Source organism: Falco peregrinus, chromosome 7 (assembly GCF_023634155.1).
Source record: "Falco peregrinus isolate bFalPer1 chromosome 7, bFalPer1.pri, whole genome shotgun sequence".
Lineage (NCBI taxonomy): Eukaryota > Metazoa > Chordata > Aves > Falconiformes > Falconidae > Falco > Falco peregrinus.
Genome location: NC_073727.1, coordinates 573,303 through 599,251, shown reverse-complemented (window position 1 = coordinate 599,251; position 25,949 = coordinate 573,303). Strand labels below are relative to the sequence as shown.

Here is a 25,949-nt window from a genome sequence, read left to right as displayed (position 1 = left end):
TGTGACATTATGATTTTTATAATAATTGAAAAAGACTAAGAATCAACTAAAGCAAGAGAACCTGTTAATTACAGTGCCCGTACTAAATACAGGCAACACAGTGTTTTGAGATGAAGTTTTAAAAAAATTAAACATTGATTTTAATTTTAAAAAAAATTTTAATAAATAAAAAAATAAAAAAATAACCCCAGTTACAGATGGGATCACAAACCAACTTCATTAAATTTGTTACACTCCAGATCCTGAGCCTGGCTGAAACAAACCTGAGAACCAAAGTGAAGTCAATGCCCAAAATAGCTTGGGATGCATTGCCCAACACAACACACAGCACAAGACTTACAGGATCAACCTAAAGATACTCTAGTCCTAAACTACTAACTTTCCACCACCCTGTGCCTTCTCCAGCAACAAATGTAACAAATTTAATACCATCAGGTTAGGAAAGGGTGGTTTCTTATCTTGGAAGACCATGTCAAGCCATCATTTTTATATATTTAAGTTACATTAGCATAGTGAAAGAGGAAGACAAAAAAATTTTGATTAAGGATTGTTTCTACTTGAGCTGAATTGCCAGTCACCAAATAGCGGCAAGTTATTTATCGTCTAAGAACAAAATTTGAAAAAAAAAATATAACACTTTTATTTCACAACAAGTGTATGCTTGGAATTTAAGATCACTATTAGGTAGAATTCCAACTAAGAAAATATTTGCAAAAAGACAAGTTTCTATTCATAAGTCACGGAAGCCAAGTCCACACTTGGTTTAAAAAAAAATAAAAATAGCTCTCCTGTTTTCCAGAACTTATATTATTTTATATAAGCAAAGTTTTATATGCTTTGAGCCATTCCTACTTGAAAAAAAAAAAGTAATCTATTTCCTCAAAGAAACGAAAGAGTACCACACATGCACACAAGTTTACAGCATCTGAAACAGTGCCCAATTAAAGTCTTGTAAACTTTTTAGTTACTTAAGGTCATAAATAACTGCACGGTTTGTACCACCCTACCTTTCACTTAAGATTTCACATTTCTATTCACAGAACTATGACTTAAAAAAGCCCATTCATACTATCTGCAAATTCACAGAAAAGCAGAGTCTTGTATAAAACTGTTATTTTATATAGTTAGTTTCTTATATAAAAGTTTGCGGACTTTCAGGTTGGTTGGGGGAAAACACAGCCCTTAAGTTCTATGCTAATATTCAACAAAGTTACACAAGGAGCTTCAGCTAAAAATATGTATTTGTGCATTCCTGGTGGCCTGCCAAGCTTCAGGAGGGCTTTTGTTTCTAAATAGGATAACCATCAGTGGATAGAAATTTACTTTTTTTGTAGTCTGAATAGTTAGAAGGTAACTTTGAGATCCATTTAATAGATAACTTCAAAGTATGCAAGATTACAAAACACAGCTCAAAGAAAAATGCTAACTTTTAACCTTTACCCTTAAGTGTATCTATATTCAAGAGAAATCAGATTTTTTTTCCACTACTTCGCCATCATTTTGTCTCTTCATACCAAAAGATCACTTTCACAGTATTTTTAACTCGATTATTCAGATATGCCTACAAACACTAAATCAGATCTCTTACCATATGAAAGAATTCAATACAACCTTGCACCAGTGAAATTGTCACGATTACATGGCTAAATAATTCCACCCATACCCTTCCACAGCAAATACCCTTCTGTCAGGCCATTCTTAAACATAACCAAGCTGGAAAATGTTTGAAGATTCCAGATATAAGAAAGAAAATATTATTTTCAGCACAGACTACTCAAGGGATTCATATGCTGTGTGCACATGTAGGTACTAATTACAGATGAAGCCACTGCCATGAGAGTGAAGTATCTCTCTGTGTGCTCCTATTATCCATCACTACCCATGATGTGTATTACGTCTGACAGACCACAGCAACGGTGTCTCACTAAAATGTGAGATGAGCAACACAGTGGGAAGAAAACCTGGAAGGTTATCATGAACAGAACAAAATCCAACCCAATAGCATCAGATTTACACAGTGTGTAGGATGTGTGTAAGCAGAGCATGAATGGGAGAAGAATTTTACATAAAGCATAGGTCAGGAGTTGCAAAAGATTGATAACCTTCTGGAGGTGGGCTTAGCTCAGACTCCAGTTTTCCCTAAAAAAGGTGAACATGAGCTGTTCCCTATTTCCATAAGCACACATGTCCTCTTACCCCCACTACAACTATCAATGGCAAGAAGCAACACAGGATGCCTGCGTGTCAATGTTAATCCTTTACATTTTGTGTATTACGTAAGACAATACCATGTTCACGTGGAAGTATGCAAAGCCACCAGGTACTGCATTTTGAGACTATGTAATAAAAGCATGAGTAGAGAAACCTTGCAGATCTTTATCATACAAAATGCAGACAAGCTCTATCTTACCTCCCTTTCAATGGACTGTCACAAAAGGAAATGCTTAACACATTAAAGATGTCTGAAAAGTCAGACCAAACCCATGAGGCTAGGCAAACACACCAAGCCTACCTTCCAAAATTCAACAAAAGCACGTTATACAAGATAAGCTGCTTGCAAAGCTGTATGTGTAAATCTAAATCCCTAAAAATGCTGTTAAAACTGTACACTTAGGCTCAAAGATGACCTAAAAACTGGGTTATACAAAGACAACCAACCAAACATTCAAGAAAAACACATCTAGATTTCTTCAAAAGAGCAGAGATACAGTAATTAAGTTTGGAATGCTGTATTCCTTACGAATTTTCATTATACTCAAATGACTTTGTTACTTAAAGTTTTCCTAAAAGTGCTCTACACTCCTTAAAGATTATTATTCAATGCTAACTGACAAACGCCCCCAAAAAACACGTTGTAGCTATTTTCTCTACATGTGTATGTTACAGAGCCTTTATTGTTACCCTACTGATGTGAGGTCTCATTACAAAAAGCCCAAGAAGAGTATAAATCAACCAAGCCCTGCCTTTGGAAGAAAGTTATTACCTTTACAACCACCAAGGGATGTACACTGCAAGAACACTGAAGATTTTAAGAAAATAAAAAGAAGTCTGAAGGGAAATCTTCCTGTGATTTTAAATTGACAAAGTAACAGCTTGAGAAAGCCTTTGACATTTTCTGTAATACAACCATTTGCCATTTTCTTTGACCATTGTCAAAACAATAATTCCAAGAATATGAGTATCTAGATCTCTATTGCTTTCTAAATTAATAACTCCTCGATCATGCAACACAAATCATGAGCTACTGTAAAGCTTCCATGAAATTACAAACTGATACTCAGTTAGCTATACTACGCAGCAGAGCATATAACCTGCTTTTCTTTTGTCATATCAGCTTTATTATTCGTATTCTAGTAAAAGGTTTTACACCTAACTGAACACACAAAGCTCTGTTACCCAACACTGAGAATTATGAAAGAAAACCATCAGATTGACACAATATTCTTACTTTTAGCAGTTCAAAGTAATGAAGACAGTGGTAAACAGGGGCAAGGAGCAGCCGGGGTAGAACATACTGAACAGCTTCTTTAAAGCCTTCACCTATTGACTAGAAACAAAATAAGTTTCAGTCTTAAAACAATCAATATATTAAAGCAACAATGTAATTAAAATAGTAATATCAATAGTATGACTGACTTAGAAGAAAGTTACCTGTAAATAAAATGCTGCTCCTGGCTTTGATAATTGACTTAGAAAATGATCGTGAAAACCGGGTCGCAAAATATCTTGTGCATATGATTCATATGGATCAAACGCTAGTTCCTAAGAAGAAATACAGAAAAATGTTACAAAACTGATTTATTACCTAAACTTCGTATTTCTTAAAGCAAATACATATACTACATAGGAGAGACTTTTCTGCATACTTTTTCCAGAACACCTATAGAGAAGAATCAATACTTTCACATGCACAGACTCACGGAGTACTTTAGTCTGGAAGAGATCTCTGGAAGTTGACTGGTCCAACTCCCTGTTCAAAGCGGGGCCCACCTCAGGGCCAAAGCCAGACCCAGCGTCAAACATAGTGATGTTGCATAGGGTCTCATCCAGTTGAGTTTCAAGTATCTCCAAGAATGGAGGCACCAAAACCTCTCTGGGCAGGCTATTTCAGTGTTCAGTTGTTCTCAACTGCAGATTCCTCCACTCCACCCCTGCATCTAATCAAGATTACTCTTTTTACCGTTCGTGCACACTCTCTCTCACCTCACATAACAGTTCTCTACTGTGAGTCCCCAGTAAGAGCCTGCTTCAGACTGTTCTACACCTTCCCTTCAGGTGTAGACTGAAGACAGCAGTAAGATCTCCCTTCTCAGACTTCTCTTTTTAAGACTGAATAAACCCAGTACTCTTGACGCTCTTTGTGCATCATGGCCCTCAAGTCCTTAGTCATCATGACAACCTTCACGTATAAGCCTATCTTGTACTAGGAAGGCCAAAACCAGACACAGTGTGCCAGACATGGTCTGTGCAGCAGTTGAGAAATCATCCCTCGACCTGCTAGCTACACTTTTCCTAATAAAACCCAGTAGGCACTTAGCCTTCACTGCCAATTCCTGAGGATTTTTGAGCCCTGTTGAGCAGTACTGCTCCTCAGCGAGGCAGCCAGACCATTGCATAGGGTTGTTTGGTCCAAGGTGCAGAACTTCATGTTTGCCTTTAATCATCTCTATGAGGTTCCTGTAGGTCTATTTCTCCAGCCTACCAGATCCCCCAAGCAGTAGCCCTGTCATCCTGTGTGTCCTACCACAATTTGGCATCACTTACCAACTTGAGGGGCAGACCTCCTCCCACAACACTAATACAGACACTAAACAGTATAAGCCTCAGTATCAAACCCTGAGGAATGCCACTAACCACTGGCCACCAGATGGACTTTGTATTGCTGATGACAGCCCTTCAGGCCTGCCAGCCCAGTCAATTTCCCACCCACTCTGTAATTCAACTAGCTAGTCAGCTTGGTGTCCTGCAGAGTACAAGGATACTATGAGAGACTGTGCTGAAGGTCTTGCTTAAGTTCAGATAAGGGATGTGAACTGCTCTTTCCTTTGTCCATGGAGCCAACCATCTCATAGAAAGCAGGCAAGCTGTTCAGGTACAGTTTGCCCTTTGGAAATCTGTGCTGGCTGTTGCCAATCAGCTTCTAGTCCTTCACATCGCTGGATGTGAATTCCACAAAGATTTGCTGATCTTCTCAGGGACTGAGGAGAGGCTGGCCAGCTTCTCGTTTCCAGGATCATACTCATCAGTCTTTTTGAGACTGGGCATAGCATTTTATGTCCAGTTACTGGAGAACACCAAAACTCACCACTAAATTTCAAGAATTCTAGACAGCAGCCTTGCAATGACATTTGCCAGCTGCCTCAGCGTTCTGACCTGCCCCATAGGCTCGCATATAGCCTTAGATCAACAGTCCCTAAGTCATTCTTTGACTTTCACCTCTCTCCCTCGATCTTTGGCAGCAGGCCTAACTGGGAATCCTGGAAGCACATCTTGCCAGTAGAGACCAAGCAAAGGAGACTCAGGTACCTCAGTCCATTTCATGTCCTCCAGCACAGGGTCTCTCAGCCCATGAGCAAGATTTGTGCATTTCCTACCATCATCTTTTTCATACTGTTTTACCTATACAAGTCCTTCTTGCTTTGCACCCCTCACTGAGTTTAACTCCAGCTGAGCTGCAGCCCTCTTAATACCATTTCTACCTGCCCAGACAGTGCTTCTACATTCCTCTTGGGAAGCCTATGTTTCTTTTTGAATCACAGAATCATTTAGGTTGGAAAAGACCCTTAAGATCATCCAGTCTAACCATAAACCTAATACTACTAAGCTCACCACTAAACCATGTCTACATATCTTTTAAATACCTCCAGGGATAGCAACTCAACCATTTCCCTGGGCAGTCTGTTCCAGTGCTTGCTAACTCTTTTGGTGAAGAGTTTCTTCTTAATATCCAGTCTAAGCCTCCTCTGGTGCAACCTGAGGCCCATTTCCTCTTGTCCTATCACTTGCTACTTGGAAGAAGAAAAGACCAACAGCCACCTTGTTACAACCTCCTTTCAGACAGCTGTAGAGGGCAGCAAGGGCTCTCCTTAGCCTCCTTTTCTCCAGACTACATAACTTCAGTTCCCTCAGCCACTCCTCACAGGACTTGTTCTTTAGACCCTTCACCAGCTTTGTTGCTCTCCTTTGGATGTGCTCCAGCACTTCAATGCTCTTCTTGCAGCGAGGGGGCCAAGCCTGGTTTAACAGGAAACTCCAAACCGTGCTTGTCCTTGCCTCCTGCTACACCTACCCTTTTTCTTAGGGACTGGGAATGCATATAACCTTGTGCTCTGAACACCTTGCCTTTGAAAATGAACCAGCTTTCCTGAACCCTTTCTATCCTCAAGGAAACCACCAATGTGATCCTGCCTTCCAATTCCCTAAACAAGCTAAGTCTACTCTCCCAAAGCCCAAAGTCTTCAGTTTGCTTATCTTCTGTGCTTTTTTCAGGACCTTAAACTCTACCATCTCTACCACCTGCAGCTAAGACCGCCATTAGCTACAACGCTCCTGCCAGTTCTTCCCTGTTCATAAGAGGTCAAACGCCACACCTTTCTTAGTTGGCCCATCAGCATGTGCCATAAAAAAAGAAATCTTCTGGATTACTTAAACCACAGATAAGTTGTCCACCCAGTAGATGTCTGGAAGGTTATTCTCCCAAGAGAACCAGGGCCTGGGATAAGGAGACAACTCCTACTTGTTTAGAGAAGGTTTTGGCCACTTAATGACTGGGCAGTCTTTGCAGTAGGAGCCTGACCACAACATGCCCTTTGGTAGCCTCCTCCTCTGATCCTTAACCATTCAACCAGCTCATCGTTCATTCCTTAACAGAGCTCCATGTATTTGAAGTGATTTTTTGTCAAGCCTCCTGGCCTCATCTTCCCCACCTGTTCTTCTTGAGTGCTTGTATTTGTTCATACAGCCCTCCACCATGCAGCCCTTCCTGCCATGTCACTAATTCCAGTCACAACACCCCTGCAACTGCGCACAGACTCCCACATCCTTGTATCTGTACATGGGCACATGTACCCTGGGGAAAGAGACACTTCAGATGAACCTCTGGTCACCCCACCTTCTCAGGAGGAAGGTGCAAGGGCCTTTGTTGTTGTGCCTTCTATTATGCACGTCCCTTTCTCCTCTCAGTTCTTTAATCTGCAAACTTCAGTCTCCATCCATTTTGAACTAGAGGAGTCTAGTTCAAAAGCTTCCTCACCAGCTTAGCAAGCCTGTTGGCAAAGCAGCTCTTGTTCCACTGTTGAAGTCTAGTGACAGGTGTTTTTTCCCCACCATGCTCTAAAGTTTAAACAGCCCTATATAAACTATGGTTTAGAGACTAAAAAGGTAAAAGCACTCTCAAAAATGGCCACCCTATTCATAATGGTGAGGCTGGAAGAAGAGATCTCAACCCAAACAAAGGCAGCTAGAACAGAGATGCACTTAGCATCGAAGTGCAAATAATTAAGACACACGTGAATAGCAAAAAAGCCCCCAAGTATTTTCTCACCTCTGCCATGTCTTCAAAACAGCTGCCTACTAGTGGATGAGGACTACCTTCATCTGTCATTTCAACAGTGTCTTCTATATGACCCAATAACTTCACACTAAGTTCATGAATGTCTGATATACGACTAAATATGTTTTCCACATCCTGCAAAAAGCAACAGAACCAGGCAAAAGTCAACAGGGAATTGGACACAATTTCTAAAAGGAAGAATGTTATTGCAAAGCTATTCTGTTATTACAAGAAAGTCAAGCACTTCCTTAAACAGAACAAGATTTTATAACATTTTATTACATACTTTCTGTATAATTTATATAAGATCATAGAATGTTTAAAATAACGACTGTATTTATAAATACACAAACATTTACAATGATTCAAACATGGCAAGGAACAACAGTGACAGATCTTAAATTACAGGCCTGCAAGTGAATGTAGTAAATTGGGTGGTTTCTTCTGCAGTTCTACAAGACCCATGCTTCCCCCTAAATGCTCCTTTATTATTTCTATTTCAGAACTTGAGACAAGTGCTTGCTCCTCTACTGATGTTATTTAAACTGGACAATAAATCTAGATGAACACTTCTAGAACTTAACTATAGATATTATAGTAGGGGTTTTTTTTTGTTTACTGTTTGTACAATACTTACATGAGATGAAAATAGTTTGGAGTTGGAGGCATATGGCTCTCTAAAAACTCTGATAATGAGATTTAGTTCCCTTATATATTGTCGAACCTCTGCCATAAATGACTTCACTAGGTCATAATAGGTTTGCTCCCCTGAGGTGGATGGTTCCTCATCAGATAAAGTTAGTGCACTTAAATCTTCTACATCCTGATGGAACATATCCATTAATACCTACGTAGCAATGAGAAGGAAAAATCCACAAAGTGAGAATAATTTCTTTTCAAGATGTACCAGTAAGTTCCCAGTAAAGGAAACCTATAATTCCCATGAAATCAGACTGATCAGCAGTAAGATTTGTGTATTATCATTCTGCAATTGGTTGAGCATTACAAAAGCAATATTCATTGCTATGAATTTGCAAGTCATAATTTGCAGCAGTAATTTCTGAAGAATTCCCAGTCATTTAGACCAATCCAGGCATCTCTCCAAAAGTGTAGTCCTAAAATCAATTATAATTTTAAGAGGTCTATGAAGTATACAAACACATTTAGCATTTAGTTGTATTCTATTACTCTGAATTAGCTATACATAATCTAAGTTTCTGAAGACACTATATTACCTGAAGTCAAAAAGGTTGTGCATTTTTGGCTTTTCAGCTTTAGCTTTAATAGGAAGTCACACATGATCATGCTCAGAACCCTGTAATCTATCTGTGATGAGTACTGGCCTGACCACACACTGTACATGGACTGGTTTCTGTCCTTAGTAACTCCCGAGTTCTCTTGTTAAAACAGACCCTCAAGGAAGGGCACCAGCTTCGGAAAAGGTGGCAGTCACTGCAAAACTACATAGACAAAAGGACCTCTAAAAACTCTGACTACCAGAGGTCCCAATTCATACCCAAGCAAGGCTTACCAAAGACAAGCAATTAATAATTCAAACTTCAAGAAGAGTGGATCACTGAACACTTCTTCCAAACATGGTATCTGAGCCAGGAGACATTACAATGACTTAGCAAGTGGCAAACAAATCACACTCTGCATTGTTTCCATGATAAAGAACATCTCAAAGGCAAACTAAATTGCCTGCAAATTAGTAAAAGGCATCCTAATTTGAAGTTATCTTTATCAGAAAGAAAACTAAAGAGGGTCCAGAAACAATCCACAATGATGCAGCAAATGTTAACAAGCCAGCACAAGTTGTAGTTCAATGTAGAAAATAACTTTGTTCTGGGATAGACAGATGGGACAGCACTTATAAACAAATCTGCTGCCCAGAGCTACACCCCTTCCAGGAAGTCATGAAGCATATCAAACAATACATGTGAACTTCGAAATAAACGAGAACTTAAGTGTTGCTTGCCAGCCTCCCTTCTGAACAGGTAAGAGGTGAAGCAATGGCAACCTTTGCCTGTTACTGCAGAGACCAACATGATTGCTGTCAATCCGTGAAAAGAATGAGGAAAAGACTGCAGGATCAAAGCTGTAAATAGCCCAAGAACCACACGAGGGAAGGCTAACCCATTAAACATGAACTCCTTTTTAAAATGGCAGAAAACAGAATGAAAAAGTGTTTTTCAAAACTAAAAAACCGGAGATCAAAAATTAAATTCTGAATGAGCCACAGCCACAACAAACATGACATTTACCTGGTATTTACAGTAAAAGTCTTCTTTCTTTAAAGCACATTACAGGCACTTCTCCAGAAGACATGTCAGTTAACCAAGCTCTTGACTACCGATATTAGATAAATTAACTATCCTGCAAGAGAATTCTTGGGGATCTGTAAGTTCACGATGCCCAGTGGAAAAGAGCCTGGGGGGGCTGGCTGACGGCCGGCCCTGTGCCCAGGTGGCCAGAAGGCCAACACATCCTGGCTGGTACCCGGAACAGCGTGGCCAGCAGGGCCGGGGCAGTGCCCGTCCCCTGCGCTCGGCGCTGGTGCGGCCGCCCCTCGAACCCTGGGCTCAGCTCTGGGCCCCTCACTGCCAGGGGGACGTGGAGGGGCTGGAGCGTGTCCAGAGCCGGGCAGGGGCTGGGGAAGGGGCTGGGGGGGGGGGGAGCTGCAGGGGCTGAGTCTGGAGGAGACTCAGAGTGGGGGGATCTTATTGCTCCCTACAGCTGCCTGACAGGAGGCTGTAGGCAGGGGGTGCCGGTCTCTTCTCCCAGGTAACAGGGACATGACAAAAAGGAAATGGCCTCATGCTGCACCAGGGGAGGTCTAGGTGGGATATTAGGAAAACTTTCCTCACTGAAAGGGTGGTCAGATACTGGAACAGGCTGCCCAGGGCGGTGGTGGAGAGACCATCCCTGGAGGTGTTCAAGAAGCACTGGATGCAGTGCCTAGGGACAATGTTTAGCGGTGGACTTGGCAGTCCTGGGTTAATGGTTGGACTTGATGATCTCAAAGGTCTTTTCCAACCTAAATGTTTCTGTAATTCTATGATACTGTAGGAAATTACATGGAGTAATGCAGGTATTCACGGAGGCCCCAACATCTGTAACTTTACTTCACAGAAGCAGCTCTAGCACACACTTGAGCTAGAAGATTGCTGGCTGTAATTCACAAAGTGGGTATCTCACTACTATGAAATCCACAGAAACATTTTAAAGTAACTATACCCCAGATATTGAATTCAAAGCAATCAGAAGCATGAGCAGATAGTGGAAGAAAAACAGATTGCATTTTAATGGAGTTTTTTTGCAGACAAGGCAAAATTTTCCAGAAGGATGGATGGCACAAAAACAAGTGTGGAAGTATAAAACAAATGGCACCCCAGGCCAAGAAACCGTTCTGGTCATTTTGTCTCAAGAAATAAAACCAAGCAGAAGATATTATGAGAATGAACATAATATACTACAAAGTATCTCAGTGCAACTGGAAAGAAAACACCTTAGGAGCACCTGCAATAGCTTGTTCTGCTGAGGCAGTAAACCAACAGGCCTGATTTAGAGCCTTTCAAAAGTTTCTTCTGTGTACATATCAAGCAGTTCCTCCAATGTAATGTAATGGAAGTTCCTAAATCAACTTCATCACAGCTCTTCTGCTCATCACCTTTCCTAGGATAGAAAGAAGCATGCAGCAACAGCACTTGTTCCTGTTATTATTCTATGACAAATATTCAAATGTACACCTTCAAACCTGCCCTAACAACCCAGGCAGATATGCCCAAAGGCAAGAGCAGCCAAGACTACTGTCCTGACTGAGAAGGACTTGACTCTTCAAGACCTCACCAGATACCTTAACAGAGAGTAAAGAAAGGTGAAGAAAGCAGGTTGAAAAAAAGCAAGTAGGAATGAGACAAAGGCATTAACTGAAACACAGAGACATTCCCAATTGAAGATATTAACATAGACGAAGAGAAAATACTGGAGAGGCAACAGATCTGAAAATCCTTAAGACTTCAGCAAGATTAGAGATTCTTAAATCCCAGCACTTAAAGGATTGATTTCAAGCTTTGTTCTTTAAAAATTGGAAAACTTGAGATGCTAATGAGGTGGCCACAGAAGCTAGAGTGCAAAGGCACCTGAGACACAGGCAGGGAACCTTGCCCTATCCCTGTTAGAGAGAGGTAATTCCTGTCTAAATTTAATGAATCTTCTGAAACTACAAGACTACCTGCAGATAAAAATACGGACTGCTAAGGAGGATTAGGCTGAGATGCCAACGCAGGTGGGTTTTTTGTTTTAAGATGTTGGACCATCAAAATGCTTTTTACATGCAATATAGCCTTAATGATTTTGGGAGAACACCCAAGCTTAATTTCAGCCTTCTTTTTTCAAACTACAAAATAAGACTCCACTATTACAGGTTAGGAATGTTAAATTTTTATGTCAGTGCTGCTTCACAATAATTTTTAAAACATTCACACATTGCTGAGGTTAGGCAAGCGATATCAAAAGGAAGAGAGACTTAACTATTAATAAGCACAAGCAACAGCTCTGTAAGTTCAATTAGCTATTTGGTAGCTTTGCTTTATTACAGGAACCATATTTTATGGCAGCATTTTCTTCTTTCAAAGCTACAACACTCCATGTACTCACTAAGGAATAGACACTGTCCTCTCAAAACTTAACTAAAAATTCCTGTTGACACGAGAAACAAGAGTTAGGCTTACCTTATCAGCACACATTGCTACTTTAATATCTTGTTTTGTAATCTCATAGTGTCTTATATTCCGCACATAATTCCCAACCAATTTTAAGATGTCTGCAGAAATGTATTCTAATACTGCCACTATGTAAACAGAGACTTGGTGGTCAATTTTGTAGCCTAGAACTTCCTGAAAGGGAAAAAAACCACAAAACAAGTGTTTCACTGTCACTCAGTTGATGAAATACACACCATAGGTTACAACTAAAACCAGTAAGTTTAAGATCCAGCTCAATAAACATTCACCACATATCCACAGTCTGTTTTAGTAATAAAAACACAGTAGTCTGTAGGCCTAGGGAGGAAACGCTGTCATTGTAGATGTTGCTCTACTAACTGAGCAACTGTGGAAGTGACAACAGCCAACGACTGTCCCAAAAACATCACTTAAATGTTTAGTTTCTTGAGCATTTTGCTAGTCATACAAAATGAAACAACAACAATCAAATTCATAGCAAATGAGTTGTTGGCTTTGTTTGTCCAAGAGAGAATTAACTAATTTTTAAGTGAAAAAAATACATGCAATTAACTGGAACACTTAAAACTATGTAACAAACATTCTTATCTTTTTTGTTTACATTTCAGGCAGCATAAAGACATTACATGAAACACTACAATAAATTAACACTTCTGTGTATTCTAAAAGCAAGATTACATCACTGCTTACCTTTAATAAGGGATGGATTTTTTCTACTGGGAGAGATAATGGATTTCTTCGTTTCCTTTTCTCAATAGCAGACTGGGCATCAGCTATTGCCCACTTATCAATAGGATGGGGAAAACTTTTTTGAACACGATCCTTAAAAAAAACAGGACTAAAGGGTAAATGCACAATCTGAATGAGCTTAGCAATATGACTACATTATCAAATTGCTTTCCATTACTTAAAGCAATGTTTGCTAATGTTAATAATTCAACTATAAAAGTTTATACAAACATACAATTTTTATCATTTTGGTACATGCTGCTCACTATATTCATAAGGCTGTATCAGGATATCATTACAGAGTAATCTAGTGCTCAAAATTTGAGAAATGCCAGAATTAAATTGCCATTGCAGGCACAATTTGCTCCCCTTGTGCACATGCCTGGTAATTCAGCATTGAAATATATGACTTACATTTTGTCCTGCCACTTTATTCCCTGTACAAAGTGGTCACTGAATGAGATCATACAAGTTTTCTGTTTCACCTTTACTGATCAGCACATGGTCCAGATTGCATACATGCAACTGCCTGGATGATGGAAATGAACATAATAGGAAAAGAGATTGTCCAACAGTACCCGTGTATTTTAAAGCAGTTTCATAGTCTACAGTTGGACCATACAGACCCAAGTTTGTTTACTCCTCCTAGCAGTCAGGGTGCTGGAGGACACCACACTCTCCCATGCATCGAACAACTCTCCTGCTGGAACTCACACACAGGTCTCTGGAGGTTTAAAAGCTTCACTGATTTTGGTAGCCTTGGTGTTCAGAGATGCCAGAAATCTAACTTCTCAGATAACTTCACATTTTCTTTTTTCAGATCACAGTTCCCACTGACTGTTTCGGTTGCAAGTGCTCACTTACGTAAATATGACCCCAGTTTGAGCAACCATGAAATGGGGAAGATTAAGTTAATGACCACTTACAAAGAGCTGGTAGAGAACAAAGTACACAAAAACTTTCTGACAAAAAACTGGGACAGAATACAGTTCTATAAAGGTGGCACCCAACTTTCCAAAGTATAGGCTTTTCTTTTTCTTCCCTCATCATAACGCTTCTGCAAAAGGAAAGCAGAGGTCCTACCAAAAAAACCAAAAAAGTTGCATTCGCTATGTAATATGAATTCACTCCTCTAACACAGTCCAGCCTGCTGATTGAACAATGACGGTGTCCTAGGGGAAAAATAAGATGTGTACGACCATATAATTAAAGGCAGCATCATTATGCATTAACACAAAGGGGGTAAACTGAGGTTGCTTGATCACCTCTAATTCTTGCATTTCTCATCCTGAATTCACAGCCATAAGACTCCTAATACAAGTGACAAGTGACAAGTTTTGTTAGCGTTGTTTAAAACACAGCATCAAACAATCTTCCACAAGCTGCTTGTCTCTTGAGCTGCCAGACCAGATGATGTTGCAAAAGAAGCCAGCCATTAAAGGGGACAGTAGAACACCACTAGACTAGGTGTCAGTGTACAAAAGAGAAGAGGAAGGATGAATTTCATGAATCTTGAGCTCAGACAGCTACTTTTTTTTTTTTAAAGGGGTTTTTGGGTTTGAGGTTTTTTTGCCATTAGGCCACTTTCTTCAGAACATGAGGAAGTTGCATCTTGTTTTGTTACCTAACCTGGTACAGGCACAGACCCCAAGTACTGGAAGCCAACAGGCACATTGCACACAGAGTATGTACCTTGGCACCAAAGTCTTCAAATCATGGTTAAGCACAAAGGGCTACCAAGATTTTCATGGCTGTAGAAGCTTACATCATTTAACTGATTTGTTCTCAAATGGAGAAACTCTTCTCAGATCAAGCCCTCTTCTCAAACATCAAGCTGCTTTTCTGAGTAACACAGCTTGTAGATCTTTGAAAAGGCAATTGTAAGAGAAGAGGTTTCTATATAGAGGAAAGAAGTGTTCCTCAACTCATTCTGAGAAAGTGACTGAACTATTTTTGTTCAAATTTCTGGGACAGCAGGGGGTGTATCAGCCTAAATCACCATGCTGAGAAAGCAGCACAGAGCCTCAGACTAAGCAGCTATAGTTTGCATGCAATATCAGTGGGAAAAAAACGGGTCTTCCAAAAGGAACCAGTCAACTTTATGTACACAAGTTACACTCACTACCTATTATACACTAATACAGTTCAAAGATAGTTTTACTGTGCATTGAACAACAAATTCAATTGATAGGGAAACTACTAGGTAACTCTTCAGGCTTTATGAGGAAGGTTCTACTACATAAAGATACATAACTACTGTTTTTCTTTTTATGTTGTGAAATGATTACTTTGAACTGTTACATGAAAAGTTAATATATTATTACAGATTTTTAATAGTAATTCTCAATACCTCTACATCCAGAAAACTTCTTGGTTGGGCTTGACACAACATATTTAACAACTGGAGAATTAACTCCTCCACATACTGTAATGCATCTTCAGTAGAAGAAAGTTTAGGATGGACTTGCACCTGAACCTACAGGAAACAGAAGAATTCAAGCTTTAAGTTTTCCTTTTCCCCAAACCACATGCTTTACTTCCAAAAAAGATGACAAAAGTATGAACCAAACAGCTCAGAAAAATCCAACCCAAAATGTAGCTCTATGAAGGCACATCAAACATGAGTGAAACACTCATCTACACCTGACAAATACAAATCTCAAATGTTAAAAGTACTCAAATCACTGTGACATTTAATGTCAAAAAACCAGCTAATTAATAATAGTGCTTAGCAGTACAACTAGGAAAACTGTTTAAAAACCCAAATATATTTATCTTTCTCCCTTAGCGTTAAACCACTGTTTGTACAAGACATTTTAGACATGGGGTTTTCTCCCTTTTACAACTCATTGTTTGTCACTCCATCTATAATAATGAAATACAGAACTTTTTTCAAAGAGCACACTACAGAAATAACAATGATTTCAGCAGTAGTCTTCAACTTATTTAATCCATACTCAGCTCTCACTAAAATAACACTGGTTTCGAAGTTTGTTTCTATTCTGTTTTCTTTAAAAAGATGTCAGCCTCTAGAGTAAAAAACACTTCAAAAGAGGCCACAGCGTTGTCCTGGCATTAAGTGGCGGTTCAGAGGTTTTGAAAGTTTGGTCCTCATATGTTTACTTGTATACTGTGTCTGCAAATTCTCACTGGTATAAATCCAGTGAGGCATGATTCTCTTTGCTCCTCCCATTATTTTTCCAGACAGTCATTTAACTTCTGAAACAAGCCTCCAGTATAGCTCTCCTTTGCACTTCTGTAGTTCAGAAAATAGCACAGTTTTAACCAGTTTAAATTTCAGGTATGCAAAGCTCAGTGCTTCAGAGCATAAACAGACAGGCAGCTCAAATTCAATCCTACACTGATGGCAAATATTATGCCAGAGCAAGCTGACTGCTAACTTTTGCAAAGCATCTTTCAAGCCCCAATTTCATCATTTTATCATTCCACTGCACACAACTCGAAATGCCTCCTGTTCTCTCCATCACTAACACAAGACCTTAACCACCTTAAACCAAAACCCAACGATCTGTTTCATCCAAATATTAAACCCATGTCTATATTCAACTAATGCTGCCATAATTATTTAATTTGACACCTGAGGTTTCATTCCTGTTTGCAGTTACAGCAAGAATTAAGTGTTATGAAGTTCAAACACACAACAGCCTCAAACAGAAATCCTCTTGCCTGCTAAGGCACTTGTTAGTTTGAAAACTTCATGTCTGGGCATAGCCCTAGCGCTCATTTAACTGCTGTTGAGATTTAAATACGCTGGATCGCATATTTAGTTTCTTGCAGATGGCATACTCTTATGTAGCATGTCTTAAAAAATATCTCCAGAAGTTACTGCTTTTTTAACTTAAAAGCACACTGGCAAAAATAGAACAGGAAAACTTCTCTCTGTTTGACTAGCTAATACAACTATTTTGATTATGCCAACAGTTTCATTTTCCTAAGAACTTCAAAGCAGCACCATACCCAGCAGTCCCAAGCATCATTTACAATTCGAACACTGACATCTGAAATACTGTACCAGCTTGGAACATCTTAACACCAGAAATTACAGACTTGCAGAAGTATTCTCTTAAAGATCAGAGTTGATCTGAGCTGCCTGGAAGATGCTGCCTTTAATGTTTTGTTTTGGTTGTGGTTTTTTTAAAGCAGAACTAAACGAATTTGTCTTACATTCTCCCTACAATATACTCTAGCATCAAGTCAATCCCACAGTAAGAACACACAGCATGATAAACCAGAGTGATGAAGAGCAACTCTTATTTTCTCCTTTACTTAGGTAACAGACTGTAGACGAATAGCCTCATCACAACTCTTTCAGCCTGTAACAGTCTACAGGAATAAGAACAAACAAAAATACCACAGCAGGCCAGGCCACGACCTGAAACATTATCCATAGTCAGCCAAAATAGAGCCAACAATGATAACCTCCTCCTAGTGCAGGAGGTAAGTTCCAAACATTTTTCCTAAGCATGTATGTTTGGGGGGCAATTACATCATCCTTCTCAAAGGCCATCATCTTCTGGCACTATCAAGCTCTACTGTAATAGAATATCCACCTCTGCTGAGTAAAACATCATGAAGTGCCATTGGCTTGCCAGCATAGTTTAACTATATTAGGTAGGTAGCAAACAAGCTTCATTGCTACTTAAGTAAGGTCTCGTATTATTTAGGGTTCAAAGTCATAGGAGCAAAAGCAAGAAAACTAGACTAACAACAAAAATTACAGGATACCTCGGTGTACAATTATCATAGAAACATGTAATTTTAGTATCTGCACTACTGGAGTACCTGAAGGCTCAGACTGAGAATGAAACAGTGTTATTTGAGGGTACTCAAAGCAAGCCCCCAAAAGTCCATTATCTAAAGACGTGATGCAAGATTTAGTCAGAGAAGACAAGAAATGAGAACATCTGTTAGCATACTGTCACATGACCCGTTTCAAAAAAAGATCAAGTTACTGGGATTTTCCATCTATCTCATAAAGTCAGCTCAGATTTTAAATAGAAAAAACCTGGGCCACCCTGCCTAATCACCCCTGAAAAAAATGAACATGGCTTGAATCCCACCAGATCCTTCACAGACCTATGTTAGGAATACACATGATAAAAACAACTAACAACTTCTGAAGTGTAGTGATGTTTAGATAAGATTCTTATCTAAACATTTAATCTCGCCTGTAAATAATGACAGAACCCATCCCCTCCCTTCTACACACACCCCAAAATGTCTATCTTATGAGAAGGGAAATTACTAAAAGAGCAGCTTAAGATATTTTCACTAAAGCTTCAATTCTTCAAAATACCCCAAAAAATTCTAATGGGCAAATACAATCTACATCAGCTATAAATCCCTGCCTCTGTGGCTCCATTTTCACTCAACTCCTCTGATCGCTGTTTTGAATGTTCAGTCTCCACAGTCTTTCTTAATTCTCAAAAGGGAAATGACCAAAATTTTCTTTATTTGAAGATAAGCAGAGCTAGCATTTCTTGAACTGCTTGTCATGCTCTGTTAAAGAACATCAGCAGAGACAAGCAATGTCTGCTTAAGAAAATCCGTAGCACTTCAGGAAAATCCTATGACATGGCAGGTCGACTTTTTTCTTTTTTTTTTTCATTCTTCCCTTAAAAAAAAATAAAAATCAACAAAAGCAAGGAATTTCAATCAGGAATGGTAACAGCTTAAAAATTAGGCAACCATAAATCTAAACTGCCAGAAAGAGTCAATGAAACCAACTTAAAAAAACATGCTTAATGAATAATGTAAAGATAAATCAGATCTTACCGTATAACTCTTAGCAACTTAGCTTTATATAAAGCTTTCTCAAACCATTCCTTTCAAACTCTACATAATAAATCGGAATATTAAACACTCCCATAAGTCTCACAGGAAGCAGTAGGGACCTAGACCATGCCCAGAGATAAATGTAATTTAAAGAACTGCAGATGGAATGCCTACAGCTTACACAGAGGCTTGGTCTCCAACTGGTCCAACACAAGAACGCTGAGGCTGGTCACAAGATGACCCAAACCCGAGTTCAAGCTGACACTCAGCAGCCCATTCTGCACTAGAAAGAAGAGTTTGATAACAGATATGAAAGGAAGCCTTACACAGTGAATTTAATCTGATTGATACTAAATCACGCTTCCTCAGCAACAGTTTTCAGTTACCTCTTCCTCACCCGGCCATGAGGAAAAACCTAGCTTATGCCCATCATAAAGCTGAAAAAAGCCTCTCCAAAGACGCAACTTGATGTGTTACACAAAAACACCAGTGTGATGCTCCCAAATCATCATTAACAAACAATGCAATCAAGCTCATGGTCCCCAGTTGTTCTGTTAAATACAGCACACACCAGAAAAATCCTACTTGTGAAAGGCTGCAGAGAACAATACCACACCAAGCCCTATCAGGAGCAGCAGCAACTTCAGAAAAGTCCGTAACAGAAGGAAGTAATTCTAAAGCTACATTACAAACTGAAATAAAACCAAAGCATCTACTGTTGATTAGAGATAAATTTTTCATATCTGGGCAAGGGTACCCATGTATGGGGATTCTGGCAAGAAGTCACATTACGAATCAAAAACCAATGCCTGCTACAGAACAACTGTGCTTCACCGCTCAGTACAGGTACTGCCACACTGCCAGTTTTCCTTGGTGGTGGCTGAAGTACTTTTAAGAAAGTGCCTAAAGGAAAACTCCATATTTACTACACCATTTTAATAATAAACTGGAAGAAGTTGTAATGAGACAACAGGCCAAGATGTTTTCCAAAGCACTATCAGAGAGGGTGACACTTTACTGATCATAAGCATTTTTCTAAACCTTCACAGGCACAGTTTATTCGCCAGATAATTAGTAGAAATTACTTGGCCACTGAGCAGGGTTTGTTTTTTTTTTTTTTGGGGGGGGGGGGGGGGCGGGGGGGAGGAGGGGAAGATTTTTCTTCAGTGACTTTGAAAGTGTACACTGTTATAACCCTTATTTTACTCAACATATCTTCCGTTAATTCTCATTGAATGACTACAAAACAACTGACAAGCAACTGCTTACCACTAAAACACTTCAGGATTAAATATTTTATTTACAGTTTGCATGGATGAGTGTTCTTAAGAGTACAAGCACTCCATAAAAAGTTTTTTTCTTCTACTCTTGTATATCTCTGCTGATATTTGGCAACCTTGCCCATGTTTTGTTATCTCAATCAATTAAAAATCCAGTAAATTAAAGCAAATGCAAATGTCTTGGATCCAGACTTCAGCAACAATTTACTGAAGCCACAAGATTTTTCTAACACTTCTCTTGATGCATCAAGGCAGCAGTATTACACTGCACCAGTCAGCATGTGAAAAACCTTAACAGTAAAGATGTGAATCGTAGGAGGATCTTAACTTTATCCTCCATAGCCATCAGAAGAACAGAGAACCCAGAGTGATCAGAAATTAAGAATGTTCTACATCTGTAGTGAAACAGTACCAAGAATAAGAAGTGCCATTCTGAGTAGCAAGTGGCAACTGGACTGTCATCAATTTGAAGACCTAGATAATTAAGTCAGGTAGAAATATCTTTGTCAGTCACAGCTTCCTGAGCACTCTGTAGTCACTGAAGCAGCTTTTCTCATCTCTCCTGCTCCATGAAGGGTACAAAAGACTGACTATATGATACGTAGAGTACCTGGAAGCGCACTGTCTGGAACAGTTTCCTTAACTGAGGAAGCAAGTCCCCCTCAGACAGATGTCAAGCCACATCAGTCCAATCATTTCTGCCACAACACATTCGAACAGCATCCCTTGTCAATTGTTCAACTGATTCAAGACAACATGAGGTTTGCAAACAGTGGACTATCTGTACAGTAAGGAAGTTTTTTTCTTTTTCAATGATATCACTAAATTAATTAAGGTATCAGTCAGTAAGAATGACACGCTTTCTACTGTAAAAACCAAGATATCAGGATAGAAGCAAGTCATAGGCATGCAGAGAAATTCTGACTGCATAAACAAGTTATACAAGCAAGATGAAGCCACAAGGGAAGACGTTTAGGAAAAAGGTTATGACCAGAATAAGGTGTATAAATTCAACACCAATGTTGGAGGAGGCACCGCTTCGTACATGTCCCTTCTAAGTCCATTTTCCAAGGTGTATTAAAAGCCATGTATCTCCATCTCCAGCCACCCAAGAGCTCTGGTGTTTCACATGTCTTGACGAATCCTCCGTCTTCAGCGCAAGCATCTCACCTTCTGTCCATCTCTGCAACTACAATTTCAGACACCAGCTGTTATTCTTACTTCCTTTTCTTGTACCTCATCATCACGATTACTGTCTTTCGTCAGCAACCAAGGATCTCTGCCACACTCCTCTTTTGCTCCTTCAAAACAACAGTGACCAAGCAGAGAAGCATCTCGGTTCATATCATTTTCTTCCTAATTGAGTGCACTGGAGTCTATCTTGACAGCATCTGAAGGAGAACTGGAAGAAAAGGGATTACATTATGATCTGAATGGTACAAGAGCTGCTTTTTGCAAATGCAGCTGTTCAATGCAAATAAGAGTTCTATTGTTAAGGTTCACATCTAATGAAATACAAGGCATGCTCTCGTAAGAATTTGTTGATGTAGGAATGTAGGAAGAGATTTATTCTTACTACATTTCTTGGTTTTGTTGCTTGAGGAATAAAAAGGATAGATTCAAACTAACTCATCTGGAAAAAGAAAGCTATTTGCAATGATTCAACAATACCTATTTTTTAAGAAAGTGATTTTGAGGCTGTAGTTTGAACTCCACATTAAAAGCCAACTCACAGTTACAAAAGGGCAATGGCATTTTAATGATTCTCCAATAGCTGTGAACATGCCATTCTGGTATATATACTATAACAATGCTAGATTAAATGCCACTCTCCTCATCAGAGATACTAATTTGAGATAGGTCTTCCCAAACTACTAAGTCTCATTTCCAGATACGCAGGAAATCATCGCACTCCTGTTTGTGCATCTACCTGGTTTCAAGGTGGAGTTCAGAAAACGGATTGCTGTCACTACCTGAGAATGAGTGTCAGCATCTGGTCAGCTAACAGATGAAACGAAGGAAAGGTTCTCCTCTAGTATCGACAGGCTGTACATGAGCTTCAGACAACATGACTCCTACTGAGACAGCATGCTCTGGCAATTCAGCAGACAAAGCCACAAGGCACTAGTTTCTGTCCAGGACAGTTCTGCCCTTTGACCTCACTGGCATACACTGCCACATTCTCTGCTTTACTAGTCCCACATGCTGGCTGGAGGTACAGCTCAGGTCTCTGGCTGGCAGAGCAAGGGATCAGCACCCCAAACCCACCCGCTGCAAAGCTGCAGTATCGCACCTGTCTTTTGAACAATGACAAGTGCTTGTCAAAGTAAGTTCACCACAATATTCACAGATTTACCTGCCACCTGTGACAGGTTCATTACTTCATGGGGCCTTTATCAGGACTAAACACTCTAGCCGACACTACCTGTAGCTATGTAAGTTTATAGAATACCTGATTTGGTTTCTCCATTAACAAAGATGCCATTAAGACAATAATTTAGTATTTTCATCTGCCATTTAGTAACTCAAGAATTCAGCTGTTCAGTAAAGCAGGTGACAGTATGGACAGATTCTTCATTTCTACCTTTACAGGGACAGCAATACTAAGTAGCAGAAGACTATGATTCCGGAGCACAGGGGACAATAGCCTCAGAGAAGATAAGAAACAGGTGGCAATCTCATGAAGAACTGAGGCCAAAAGAATTAATGCCTGCTAGATAGTTGCAAGGTTGAGTGTGAAGTCTTCAGAACTAACCCCACCGCACTCCTGTCACCCCTCTACCCACAGTAAGAAATAGAGCACAGCACAAATTCAAGACAACTATACCTTGCAGGGCCAGTTTGTCGTCCTTGGGAGCTTGTCATTGCTGGTCTTCTCTGTTGACTTCCGACTCCAGAAGTCCTTTTCCCCCCCAAGGAATTTATCCAACTCCTTCAGCAAGCACCTTTGATGCAGGGTGAGTCCAGAAACGGCTTATCCATTGGGAAGAAAACTTGTGCTTCAGATGTAGCAAGTAATCCCAAAGTCTTAGCTCATACTTGCCTTGAATCCTCACTCTGCGTCCCTCAGTAGTTAGCACTGAGCCTCATTCCAAATTTGACAAACCTCTGCTACACCATGGAATAAACCATCGTCTGAAGAAACAAACTCTTGCTGGTTGGGACCTCAAGTAGCTCCAGTTCCAGGGCTGTCCAAGCGCTTACGAGCACCACAAGCAGCAGCAAGTTGTATGGTTAGTGCAGAAGTATAGTTTTAAAGAAGTGACTACCGACTGGGGATAAGACGTTAACAGCACATGCTACAGATGAGACAGGCAAGAAGACTTCCAAGAACTGGATGAAACCACACAGTGCTGGAGACTTCAAAGAGCACGCCCAGAAAAGCGAGGCAATGCATTGCAAGAGGAAATTAGGAAGAAACACTGAACCAGTACAACTGCAATACTCGAGACTCGCAGTCCACACTGGAGGATGCAATGGTTTAACTAGCCCTAGAAGCAAGTCTACTTAAAAACTGCAGTTAATCACTGTAGCTATACAGACCCATAAGGCGTCACTCTGTACCACTAAAAAGCATAAAGTTCAGCAATCTGAAGCCAGTTCAAGCAACAGTGTCAGAAACCGCTTGTTCCTTAAGCCTTCCACTTTCTGGGCTGTGGCTGCATAAGTGCAAGAGGAGCCCTCACCATTTTTTTCTCTCTTCCAAATAAATTCTTTCTGCACCACAAACACAAGCTTCACCATCTCAAGGGCACAAGACTTGCTAGTTTGCCCTAATGAAGCCTTCTCAGCAAAAAGGTATTTAAAGTACGAGAAACTTAACTAAAAGCCATTAAGCACGAACACTAATTAACCAAAACTCTCTCAGCAGTTCCTCGTAACAACCTCTCCCCGGCCGTGTCACTGCTGGGCGCGAAGGGAGCCCGGCAGCACCCCGCAGAAGCGCAACGAGCGGGGCGATGGGGCGGCCGGGACCCCTGCGCCCTTTAAACGGTTTTTATCCGCATGTCTCCGCCTGTCAGCGCGTGGCCGAGCGCGGCGCGCGCGGCCGCCAGGCCCCGCTCCGCGGCAGGGCCCGCCCGGCAGGGCGGCAGCGACCGACCCCCGCCGAGCTCCGGGGCCGCTTCCGGAGCGCGGGGAGCGCCAGCGGCCCGGCCGCCCCGCTCGGCCCCGTGCGCCGCGCCGAGGCCCCGCTCCCGCGGCCCTGTCCGCCGCGGCCCACTCCCGCTCACCTTCTTGAGGGCGGGCACCAGCAGCCCCCGCCACTTGGGCGCGTTCTCCTCGCTGAAGAACTCGTAGAGTAGCGGCTGCGCCTGCATGGTGCCGCCGGGCCCGGCCCGCGGTGGGGCGGGCGGGGCGGGCCGGGCAGGCCAGGCCGAGCCAGGCGCGGCGAGGAGGCCTCCGCGGGAGGACCCGCGCCCCTCAGCAGGAGCCCCGGCGGCCCCCCGCCGCCGCCAGGCCCGCAGCGGCGGGGGGAGGCGGGCGCTGCCGCATTCCCCGCCCCCGGCGCTCGGTGGTCGCCCCGGGGGGCGGCGGTGGGGCGGCGGGCGGGGGCGGCAGGAGCGGGGTCACGCGGCACGGCGCGCGGGCCGCGAGGGGCGGGGTCGGGCGCCCGGAGCGCGAGCGCCGCCGCCTCCCCCCGCGCCAGCTGCCGCCCTCACCCGCGCGGCTGGCAGCGCGCATGCGCAGTGCTGCGCCGCCCCGCGCCTGCGCCCCGGCCGCGCACCGCCCGGCCCCGCCCCTCCCCGTCGGAAGTGCCTGCGCGGGGCGGCCGCGGCACCGCGCGCCCCCTGTCGGCGAGGCCTGCCGCCGCTCCCGGTGCTGCCCGACGGGCTCGGCGCCGCGCGGCCAGCGGCGGGGCGCGGATGGGCCTCGCAAGGCGCCCGGGCGCGCCGCGGTGCTCGCTCGCCGGCGGCCCTCGCCCTGCCCGCCCTCGGCAGTCGCCGGGCCAGCCCCGGGCAGCGGGGCCCGCCGGCGCCCAGCCGTTCCCCGGAGCCCGCCAAGGGAGCCACGCGGGCCGGGCCGTGTGCCGGGCCTGGGGCGGAGGGCCGGTGGCCGAGGGCCGGTGGCCCCCCGCGGCGGCCCGGGGAGGGCGAGGCCCTTGGCTCCGCGTCAGTCGCCGGGGGGCCGCGCCGGGGCAGGAGCCCTCGGGGCCTGCTCCCGGTCGGCGCCTCTGCGGGCACGCCGGTAACGCCGCCGCCGGCGACAGCGCTTTTGCTCCCCGCAGGCCGGGACTGAGGCGGGTGCTGGCTGCTCGCCGCCCCCCCTGGGTGACCCGGAGCACCAGCGCATGGCTCTGCCTGTGACAACAGGGCTGGGGGGCGCCGGGTGGTACTGTCCCCTGGGCAGCGCTGCCGCTCCCCGCCTGAAAGCCACTTGTCATCTCACAGGGGGGCCAAGATCAGAGATAAACAGATGCTCCGCTCAAGCGGCACAAGAACAGCCTTGGGGGTGACAAGTAAGCTTAGTTCTTGGGGGGGGGGAAAAGGGCAGAAAAGAAAAGCCAACATGCAAATAAGCCCAGTGGTTTAAATAGGCCGAAGTTTGTGGCGGTCTGCTGGGCCTGGCAGAGCAGGGGGAGGAGGACGATGCTGGGGATGAAAAGGAAATCTTTGTGCTCAGCAGTGCAAGGCAGGGGACCTGGGAGTGCCTTGGGACCAGAAGAGGAAATAGTGAGCTGCTGTTGGGGAGCACAGAGATTGATGTGTGAAAATCTTGGCTGGCCGCTGGAAGGAAGGTTTAGGACCAGCTTCCCAGCTGAGAGGAGAGCACAGTACCCACAAAGATTGGGTGGACAGAGACTGCCAAGTCTCCCTTTGTCTCAAGGGCTGGTCGTGCAGACGCCTG

At 42.6% G+C, this 25,949-nt stretch overlaps 1 protein-coding gene across 6 annotated transcripts in view; it reads right to left on the bottom strand.

The window, feature by feature from the left end:
• Nucleotides 1-24,755, bottom strand: part of SOS1 (SOS Ras/Rac guanine nucleotide exchange factor 1) — a 52,108-nt gene extending 27,353 nt beyond the window's left edge. Inside the window, exons 1-10 of one of the 6 annotated variants that reach the window (XM_055809512.1) lie at nt 24,335-24,755; nt 22,930-23,047; nt 21,339-21,504; nt 15,377-15,502; nt 12,988-13,119; nt 12,286-12,450; nt 8,190-8,399; nt 7,544-7,687; nt 3,652-3,762; nt 3,449-3,547 (exon numbers count right to left, since the gene is read on the bottom strand). In XM_055809512.1, coding sequence (XP_055665487.1) covers nt 3,449-3,547; nt 3,652-3,762; nt 7,544-7,687; nt 8,190-8,399; nt 12,286-12,450; nt 12,988-13,119; nt 15,377-15,502; nt 21,339-21,446 — 1,095 coding nt within the window. In that variant the 5' untranslated portion in view covers nt 21,447-21,504; nt 22,930-23,047; nt 24,335-24,755. Of the gene's footprint in view, nt 1-3,448; nt 3,548-3,651; nt 3,763-7,543; nt 7,688-8,189; nt 8,400-11,071; nt 11,228-12,285; nt 12,451-12,987; nt 13,120-15,376; nt 15,503-21,338; nt 21,505-22,929; nt 24,263-24,334 lie in introns of those variants that run through there. The other 5 variants (XM_055809513.1, XM_013295198.3, XM_013295197.3 and 2 more) reach the window with 5 other exon arrangements.
• Nucleotides 24,756-25,949: the final 1,194 nt, after the last annotated feature.